The 10,766-nt window shown below is 40.4% G+C and overlaps 1 protein-coding gene across 1 annotated transcript in view; it reads left to right on the plus strand.

Moving 5' to 3' along the window:
- LOC119426537 (ATP-binding cassette sub-family D member 3) overlaps positions 1-10,766 on the plus strand; it is a gene marked incomplete in the record, with an annotated part of 40,707 nt that overhangs the window by 17,268 nt on the left and 12,673 nt on the right. The window contains 5 exon segments of the mRNA XM_037694103.1: positions 970-1,039; positions 2,252-2,321; positions 2,449-2,546; positions 4,670-4,761; positions 7,696-7,787. Coding sequence (XP_037550031.1) covers positions 970-1,039; positions 2,252-2,321; positions 2,449-2,546; positions 4,670-4,761; positions 7,696-7,787 — 422 coding nt within the window.

Raw genomic sequence — 10,766 nt, forward strand, 5'->3', positions numbered from 1 at the left:
AAAAAGCTGCACCAAAAGAGCTAAATAGTAGCTGAAAGAGCAGAAAAAGCTGAAACTAGCAGGAAAAGCTGAAAGGAGCATTCAAGCTGAAATTAGCATAAAGAAGATAATTAGGCGTAAAGTAGCCGAAATTACCACAAAAAAAGTGGAATTTATCAGAAAACTGCTGAAATTAGTTAAAAAGGTAGATGAAAAGGTAGAACAAGCTTAAATTACAGGTAGCAGAAGAAAGCAGAAAGAACACATCTTTGCCCACTTAGGCAGAAAGAAGCAAAAATTAGCACAAAAAAGTGGAAATTATCTGATAAAAGCTGAAATTAGCAACAAACAGTAGCTAAAAAGGCAGAAAGAAGCTGAAATTACCAGAAAGAAGTGGAGAGAGCACATTTTTGATGAATTAGGCTGAAAAAAGTTTAATTGTGTGCAAAAAATGTGGAATTAGCTGAAAAAGCTTAAATTAGCATAAAACTGCAAAAAAGTTGCTGAAAAGCAGAAGAAGCTGAAACTTACATACATATGCTAAGATTAGCAGAAGGAAGTTAGAAGAAGCACAGAGATGTTGTAGTTGGCAGAAAGAATGTAAAAGGATCACAAAACAGCTTAAAACAGCTGAAATTAGCTGAATGTAGCTGAAAAAAAGATTAAATTTGCACAAGCGAGCTGAAAGAAGCTGAAGCAGAACAAAATGTGAAAGGAGCAGTAAAAGGTTGTAAACAGAGCTAAAGATCTGAAGGATGTAAAATGAGCTCATTTTCTATGAGAACAAAATGGCAGAAAGGGCTAAATATTTCAAAAAGCTAAAGTTGCACCAATACCAGAAGTCATAGCAGGATTGTCCTGAAAGAGCCGAACGTTTTGATTCATGATTTGTTGAAATAGAACAAAAACTGTGGAACAAGAAAGATGCTGAGAAACGCACAGAAGAAACATGCTTCATAAACAATAACACGTTTAATATTTTTCCTTCAGTGAGGAGATAGCCTTCTACAACGGGAACCTGAGAGAGAAGCAGACCATTCACGCCACATTTAAGAAGCTGGTACGTACAGTTGAGTCAAGTTTCCCACGCAGCCTGGGTTTGTTCATGTCTTACAGGGTTCCCAGATCCTGGAAATCCAGATCCAGGTCCTGGACGACCTTTCTGAGATTGTAATGTGGCGTGCATTAATGCTGGTGTTCTAGTATCACTGAGTCCATGTTCTGCTTCTGCAGTCGACATGTCCTACATATTCTTACTGACTGGCTGCGGTGGCTGCTGTATAAAAACACCAACCTGTAACCCCTTTCACAACTCCAAACGTTTCAGCGTTAAATCACTCACTGCTACAGTAAATCCGCCTAAAGCACTAAGTTCTGAGTGATTATTGTGACTGAAATATCTCCTGGAGTTTCAGGATTTACTCCTGGAAAACTCAGGGAAACCTGGGAATGCAGTTTTCAAGACGTGCTGGGAACCCCGTTTTATGATGAACCCTGTTAGTTTGAGTCCAGAGTGTCTGAATGATGAAAACTGCTTCAACTCTGGCTGTTCCGTGTGATCTCATCTGTCTTTGCCGTTTGTGCCGAGCGGTTTGTTGGACCTCTAACCTTTGGAAGTCGTTAAAATATTCAGAAACACCTGGGACCGTTGATCATTACCGTCTGTGTGAACACGTCGCTCTGTGTGTAGCCCAGAGTTATGAGAACAACAAGGATTGGTTTGTTTGTCAGATGGTCTGCTGAAGGATTAGTATCATTTCATAACATCTGAAGGCTTTTTATTCACATTTCCATCAAGTTTGTACAAAGACTCCGCATGCGTTTATAATTCAACCTCTGGGTCAAATCCTGACAATTAACGGCTCATAGATGATCAATAATCAACGCTTAGAGTTTGTCAGGGTTGGAGGGTCTTCTTTGTCCCCCTGTGGACTCACCACAGCTTCTCAGTGGGATTAAGGTATGTGGAGTCTCTTGACCATGGACCCTGAACTTTGTTTTCCTCTCTGAGTCACTTGTTTCTCACTTCAGAGCGACAGCTGAGGGTGACCTGACGGGGCTGCACACGTGAACCAAACACCAACAAACACAAACAGCATGTATTTTAGACGGGCCACAGCTGTGCTGACAGGTTCACTGTGTTCTGCTGTGCATCAAAGACCTTATATTCAAATTAAACCTCTATAAAGTGAAGACATATTTCACATTTAGAACATGGTATATTTTAGTAATTATGGTCTAAATTGTACTAAAGTCTTGTTTGTGCTCCCAGGTGGACCACCTGCATAACTTCATCTTCTTCCGTTTCTCCATGGGCTTTGTGGACAGCATTATAGCAAAGTGTAAGATCAGAAAACACTCCAATGTTGTAGCAGAAGTTTAAAAACATGTCCATAAAATGTGTTTCTCCTTCATTTAAAGAAAACGTCCTTTCTTCCCCTAATTTTCTAAAGCACTGTTCCTTTGCAGATGTGGCAACAGTCGTGGGGTACCTGGTGGTCAGTCGGCCGTTTCTCAGCCTGTCGGACCCTCGGCACCTTCACAGCAGCCACTCTGAGCTGCTGGAGGTGAGGCCAGAGCACCAACAATTACAATCATAACTAGAGACAGTTCCTGTTAAAGTACAGTGTGAATGCCTGTTGGGGAAGGACTTGCTGCAGCTGAAATTAGCTAAAACATGCTGAAATGTGGCTGAAATGGAAGTACAAGCCTAAGTTGGGAGAAGAAAGCAGAAATAACATATTTGCTGAATTAGGTTTAAATAAGCAGAAATTACCACAAGAAATAGCTGAGAAATTGCTGAAAAGTCAGAAAGTAGCTTGAGCTACCAGAAGGAAGTGAAAGGAGCTGAAATGAGCTAAAAAAAAATGTGGAATTTGCTGAAAAGGCTAAATTTAGTACAAAACAGCTAAAAAAAATAGCTGAAAAAGCTGGAACTAGCAGGAAAAAAACTTAAATGAGCATAACAAGCTGAAATTGGCAGAAAGAAATTAATTAGGCTGAAAGAAGTTGAAATTCCCACCAAAAACAAATGTATCTAAAAACAGCTAAAATTAGCTAAAAACAATGCTTAAAAAGCAGCTGAAAAGGTAGAACTTGACATTAGCAGACGAAATCAGAAAGAACACAAATTTGCCAGAAGCAGAAATTGGCACAATTGTCTGAGAAAAGCTGAAATTAACAAAAAGCAGCTGAAAAGTAGCTAAAACAGCAGAAAGAAGCTTAAATTACCAGAAGAAAGTAGAGGGAGCACATATTTGCTGAAACAGGCTGAAAAAAGTTGAAATGAGTACAAAAATGTGGAATTAGCCAAAAAAAGCTAAAATTAACATAAAAGCAGCTGTATAGTAGCTGAAATAGCAGATAAAGCTGAAATGAGATGAAAGGAGCATAACAAAAATTAGCCGAACGAAGTTAGAAAAAGCACAAAAATGTTTTAGTTGGCAGAAAGAATCTGAAAGGAGCATAAAACAGCTGGAAAAACAGCTGGAATTAGATTGGAAACAAGTTTAAATTTGCACAAGGAAGCTGAAGCAGAACAAAATGTGAAAGGAGCAGTAAAAGGTTGTGAACAGATCTAAAGATTGGAAGGATGAAAAATGAGCTCAATTTATTTTCTATGAGAACAAAATGGCAGAAAGGGCTAAATATTTCTAAAAGCTATAAAGTCTCACCAATACCAAAAGTCATAGCGTCCTTCTCCTGAAAGAGCTGAACGTTTTGATCTATGATTTGTTGAAATGGAACAAAAACTGTACTGCTAAACTTTATATGGTGACTCACCAGCCTTGGTCCGGTTCTGATCGGCTCTCTGCAGCTGTTGAGCACCAGATGCTTTTAGAGAGAGCTGGACTTTAGGGGAGCCAGCACAAAACCACACAATGGTCCCAATCGAGTCCAAATAATCGAGAGAAATATGGATTAAAAAAAGTTCCAGTGAATATTGATGTCACTGAGAACATCAACATTGCACCAAGCAATGCCTCCCTGCTCGAGGGGCCTCATGGGCCAGCAAGCAGCGCTCAGATTGATCAATGAGGCTGGAAGTAGTTCTGGTCCAATTCCCGTTCAGTTCCGTACGGCTCTCTGCATCCACTGAGCTCCGAAGTCACTATGAATAAGGACCGAACTTTTTCAGATCGGATCAAAACTTTCCCTCCATTTCAGCAGAAAACAACGGCTGGAAGGCTTCTGGGTAATGTAGTCCTTTTGACTGGCCATACAGTGTAGGCTTATTGAGAGAAAACTACAAAATGGCGGCACCTGTCCAAAGTTTTTTTTTTTTTTTTACTTTTTACTGTATCCCGAACTGCTCCAATCACGTGAGTAGTTTTAACGTTGATAATCATGTGTCATGTACAGTATAATATTTTTGTTGTTGTTGTTGTTGTTGTTGTTGTTGTTGTTGTTGTTGTTGTTGTGTACAATCTTACTTTGAAAAACCACAAAAGTGCAAATCCGCAAAAGTCGAACTGCAAAGTAGCGAGGGACTCCTGTATATTAATGACTGGCAGCTTGGTGGTCAGTGTTGCAGTTTGTTTCAGGAAGGAAAGCCAGCGTGTGATATAATGTGATATTACTTAAAGTGACACCCCCGTTATATAAAAAACTAACGTCTCATCTGAAGCACAAACAGATATCGAGTTAATATTTGACGAGTGACTCGTGTGTGTGGTTGTTTGGCTGCTAGGACTACTACCAGAGTGGCCGGATGCTCCTGAGGATGTCCCAGGCCCTGGGCAGGATCGTTCTGGCTGGGAGAGAGATGACCCGTCTGTCTGGGTGAGTGGGTCAGAACAATGTGGAAACTATGGTCTGATACCTCAGCTGTGAGGAACTCTCCTGTCTCTGAGTCCATTTAGACAAAAGCTAAAGTTTAGATGGTGAATGAACACACTGCTGGACTCCACATGGAGAGTCAGCTTCATCCTAAGGTTTCAGCTCCTGTAGCCTGTAAGCAGGTCTTACCTCTGCTTTTCAGAGAGATCAGGTGGCTGGTACCACACTTACAAAAATGATAAATGTGACCACTATTCTCTTTATTGTGAGATATTTTTGTGGGAGCAAGGAAACAGGCCAGTAGGACAAAAGGTGTGGACTCCCACCTCCAGAGGCAACTTATCTAAAAATGTTTTTGGTTCTTAAATTTTAAGGCCCAACCGATATGGAAATTTTGGCTATCGCCGATACCAATATTGGGAAGGGAAGGCTAATGCTGATAAATTATATAATGTCTGAATTTTTTTAGCTTTGTCCACCCCCAATAATCTAAGTAAACAGCAGGTGGACCTGGGCTTGTTTATTTAGCACAGCTGTTAGCAAACATGAAGCTAATCAGATCCACCTGTGCGTAGACCCACAGCAGGTTTACCAGTGGTGCACGGGTCATAAACACAGTCTTCCTAACGTGAGTTCACATTTTCTGTCCATTGTTCACCATAAAGTTATCAGGTGTGCTACAAAATATAAATTAAACAAAGAAACACTTCCCTGTTCGTTGTTCAGTCAGTCATTATAATGAAGGTCGACAAAGATAACGTTACTAACACTGATATATTTTACCTCTACGTTAGATTTATTGTTCTGGATGAAGTTTTACAAGACTATGCTAAATGGTAGCTTACTAACTTGAGAGGCACGTAGCTAATGACAAGCAGGTTGGAGGACTGAAGAGAATTTATTATTGCTGATTATTTATTTTTTTATTTTACAGATCAGCTACAATAAACTTACATGTTTTGTTCAGCAAAATACTCTACACAGTATTTACATGTGCAGCATGGTCATGAATTGAAAGTACTGTAGTCTTCATGCGCCCTCTGCTGGATACATTGTACATTACACCATTTGCAAGTAAGGACATGGCTGGTTCCAGCATTTTAGAGGTGAAAATTAGAAGTGCTTATATCGGCGCGTAATTGGACAATTATCATGGATACCGATGCGTCACCAAACGCCTGTATCGGCTCTATCGTTGCATCAGTCAGACTCTATTAAACTTGACTTTTTTAGGCCACGCTGGGACAGTGAGTTAGTGTGATGGTATTTTTGCATTGTAAGGCCCGACCAGGGTTCAGGGGGGTGTCGCATCACAGATGAGTCATCCTCCAGCGACTGCTCATTTGATGTTTGTTTGTGTTTGTCTGTTTTGTTTGTTTGTTGTTGTTTTTTTTACTTCAAGTATGGATTCTTTCGACGCTCCATCTTCTCTCGCTCGGTTTTTGCTGTTCTCTTTAAGAGAACAAAGAGAAGTAGCACGAGCTCAGTGTCGTCCGTTGTTTTGTTGCAAATAATACGACATCATGTGTTTTTGAAATGATGATCCCCGCCCACATCAACTCGATCAAAGCAAACATGACCCGGGCCGGGGTAGAATAAGGGCGGGCCGACTGTGGCCAGGCCGGGCCGGGCCTTACAGTGCAAAAATACCTTAAGATGTACGGTTTTGAAAACTTTGCATCTTTGTATAACAAAGACGGGTCTTTAAAGGTTTTCATTGATTGAGAAATATTAGAAGATGAAGTGCTCTTTTTCTCTAAAATCATCATCTTGCAGTTCACCTTTTGTTTTTTAAAGGATTAACAATAAACGCACAGTCCTCCTGAATTTAACTGTCAAACACTCCAGTTATCTTATTGCATTTTATAAAATAAAACAAAAATAGAATAAAATATCTAATCTTTGAATCTATAGAAGTGTTAAATAAAATCTGGATTTTGTTGACTGTTTGTTTTGGGCTCATCTAAAATCACTCACCAAAATAAAGTGACATTTTTAAACATTGTTCATTGGACGACTGTTGAGACACCATCATCAAACTGCTGCAGCTGACGGATGGATGTTCTTCCCGTTTGTCTACAAAAGTTGGGCACAACATTTTTTTTTATGGGGCTGGTTTAACACCTGACACTGTCAGGACAATTAGCATCTTTGAAGAGTAAGAACATCGTTAATCTGGCTACAGACTTAAACAAAACTCAGAACATCATATTCCATATTATTGTATCCAATGACTAAATGAGCTGAAATCCTGTAACTATAAACCCTTTGAATGAAATAATCGTTTTAGTAGAAAAATCTGTCAGTGTGGCAGATTAAAAAGAACTTAATTTTAATTTCACGCTCAATAATCCAGATAGAAATCCAACTATGTTCAGTCAGTTACTGAATTTACAAGTTACTCTCAATTAACTTGCTGTTAATTTTATGGTAAGTTAATTTATACTCTGCTAAGGACTTTCTGTGCTATAATTTTTGAATCCATCGAACAACCCCTCCAAAAGTAAACTACAGAAAAGTTGTTCAAATTTCTAGGTGTAAAAAAAAATTCAGTGAAAAGATTATTTTTTCTGCTTTAATCCATGCAGATGTGACAAACGACGCCACAGGTGGCCTGATGTAGATCTCACACGCATCACAAGTTTCCTTTTATCAAGTTGCTTTAGTGTACTTTAGCTGTGATTGGGTGGTAGGTTTGTATGTATTCAGATATACATCTGTAATGGGCAAACTGCAACACAAACCTTTTTCAGCACAACACCATTATTATTTTCTTGTTAATACACACAGTTTAACGCTGCCCATTTTCCAATAAACTGACAGTAAATATGTATATTGGGTAATGGTTCCTATTTCTGTCAGTAAAATAGAGGTGAGGTATGAGTAACTCCTGTAGCATCTCAGAGGATGAATTCAGATTTGTTTGTGTTGTTTCAGATTCACAGCCCGGATTACTGAACTGATGCTGGTTCTGAAGGAGCTGAATGCTGGCAGATATGAGAGAACCATGGTTTCGCAACAGGAGAAGGGTACGCAAAAAAAACCACAACAAAAAACAACTTCAGAAAGGATGAAGCTGTGAAGCGTATGTTGGTCCATCTCACCCATGTTGGTCCATGCCATCCATCCTGGTATATCTCACCCATGTTTGTACATCCCACTCATCTTGGTACATTCCACTCATCTTGGTCCATTTCACCCATGCTAGTATATCCCACCCATGTTTGTACATATCCCACTCATCTTGGTACATTCCACTTATGTTGGTATAACACACTCATGTTGCTTCATTACACTCATGTTGGTACATTCCATTTCCACTCACATTGGTATATCACATTCATGTTTGTGTATTCCAGTCATATTGGTTCATCCCACTCATGTTGGTGTATTACACTAATGTTGGTATATTCCATTCATGTTGGTACGTCCCACTCATGTTGGTGTATTCCACTCATGTTGGTATATCACACTCATGTTGTTACATTACACTCATGTTGGTACATTCCACTCACGTTGATATATCACACATGTTGGTATAGCACACTCATATTGGTATATTCACTCATGTTGGTGTATTCCACTAATAATGGTTCATCCCACTCATGTTGGTGTATTCCACTAATAATGGTTCATCCCACTCATGTTGATATATCACACATGTTGGTATAGCACACTCATGTTGGTATATTCACTCATGTTGGTGTATTCCACTAATGTTGGTGTATTACACTAATATTGGTTCATCCTACTCATGTTGGTATCAAGTCAAGTCAAGTCATCTTTATTTGTAGAGCACAATTTAAAACAGATAAACTGTTATCAAAGTGCTTAACAGAAATGTAGCAAAACATAGGCAGCAAAACAAAAACATCATACAGAATTAAAATTACTGGAGCAATAACACACACTAATGATCACACTAAGGAAAAACAAGCAGTAAAAATAAACGTCAATCATAAAACAACAGAATTTAAAATGAGGTACACAGAACAAAATAAACTAACTCACACAGTATTAAACGCCAGAGCAAACAGGTGCGTTTTAAGGAGGGATTTGAACATCAGGAGGGAGGAGGCCTGCCTGATGTTGAGGGGCAGGTTGTTCCACAGGTTGGGACCTCTGACTGAAAAAGCTCGATCCCCTCGGAGCTTCAGGCGTGATTTTGGAACGACCAAAAGAAGCTGGTCCGATGATCTCAGGGCCCGAGACGGAACATATGGTTCCAGGAGCTCGGAGAGGTAGAGGGGTGCGAGGCCATTTAGGCACTTATAGGTCAGGAGGAGAATCTTGAAGTCGATTCTGGATCGCACAGGAAGCCAGTGAAGGGAGGACAGAACAGGTGTGATGTGCTCAGACCTACGTGTACCAGTTAAAAGCCGAGCAGCTGCATTTTGGACGAGCTGGAGACGTGAAATGGACGCCTGACTGACCCCAGCATAAAGTGAGTTACAATAGTCCAGGCGGGTTGTGATGAAGGCATGGACTAATGTTTCAAGGTTGGGTCTGGATAACACTGGCTTGAGCTTAGCTACCTGCCGCAGTTGGAAAAAACTTTTCTGCAGAACTGAACTGATCTGTTTGTCAAACTTGAAATCCGAGTCAAAGACCACCCCGAGATTTCTAACATTGTGCTTGAGATAGGGCTGAAGTGAGTCCAGGTTTGCAGGATCTGAGGAGGCAGCTGAGCTAGGACTAAAGACGATGACTTCAGTTTTCTGGTTGTTAAAACTGAGAAAATTTGAAGTCATCCATGCCTTAATGTCATCTAGACATTTGAGGAGAGGGTGGATGGAACGAGCACTGGCTGGTTTCAGTGGCAGGTAGATCTGGCAGTCATCGGCATAACAATGGAATGAGATGGCATGTTTTCTTAAGATGGATCCCAGTGGGAGCAGATAGAGCGAGAAGAGAAGGGGTCCAAGGATCGAGCCCTGTGGGACCCCGCAGGAAAGAGGGACCGAAGTGGACAGACTTTCACCAACCTTGACACAAAAAGTCCTGTCAGAGAGGTAAGAACGGAACCAGTCTAAAGCAGCTCCTGTAATCCCAACCCAGTGTTCGAGCCGTGAGATGAGGATACTGTGGTCGACGGTGTCAAAAGCAGCAGTAAGATCAAGGAGTACAAGTACCACATAGTGACCAGAATCATTTGAAGTTAAAATGTCATTGCAAACCCTAACCAAAGCTGTTTCTGTGCTGTGGAGTTGCTTAAAACCAGACTGAAAGACCTCAAAGATTTTGTTCTCAGTTAAAAATTGATTCAACTGAGTAAAGACTATTTTTTCTAGGATTTTGGACAGGAAGGGAAGCTTTGAGATTGGTCTGTAATTTGAGTGCACTGAGGGGTCAAGTCCAGGTTTCTTGATTAAAGGAGTGACTACTGCATTTTTAAAGGCCTGTGGAACCACGCTTGTAGCAAAGCTACTGTTAAGAATATTAAGAACAGCGGGCCCAATCGCTGGTAGAACCTGTTTGAACAGTGAGGGAGAGATTGGATCAGCAGGGGAGCCTGAGGGTTTCATGTGACCAACAACTTTGTTTAACAATGGGAGTGTGATTGGATTGAAATTCCTGAAAGTGGCTGAACATGGGACAAAAACCGATGGGTCGACTGAGGAGCGGGGGATGGAAGATCTGATCAGCTCTACCTTACCAACAAAGAATCTTGTGAAGTCGTTACAGACGTCCACAGAGGCGTCCATGCATTCAGACAAAGGGCCATTAAGAATGGAATTTACTGCTGTGAAAAGGGTATATCACATTCATGTTTGTGCATTCCACTCATATTGGTTCATCCCACTCATGTTGGTGTATTACACTAATGTTGGTATATTCCATTCATGTTGGTACGTCCCACTCATGTTGGTGTATTCCACTCATGTTGGTATATCACACTCATGTTGTTACATTACACTCATGTTGGTACATTCCACTCACGTTGATATATCACACATGTTTGTATAGCACACTCATATTGGTATATTCACTCATGTTGGTGTATTCCA

Source organism: Nematolebias whitei, chromosome 20, assembly GCF_014905685.2.
Source record: "Nematolebias whitei isolate Nwh7 chromosome 20, NemWhi1, whole genome shotgun sequence".
NCBI classification, from domain to species: domain Eukaryota; kingdom Metazoa; phylum Chordata; class Actinopteri; order Cyprinodontiformes; family Rivulidae; genus Nematolebias; species Nematolebias whitei.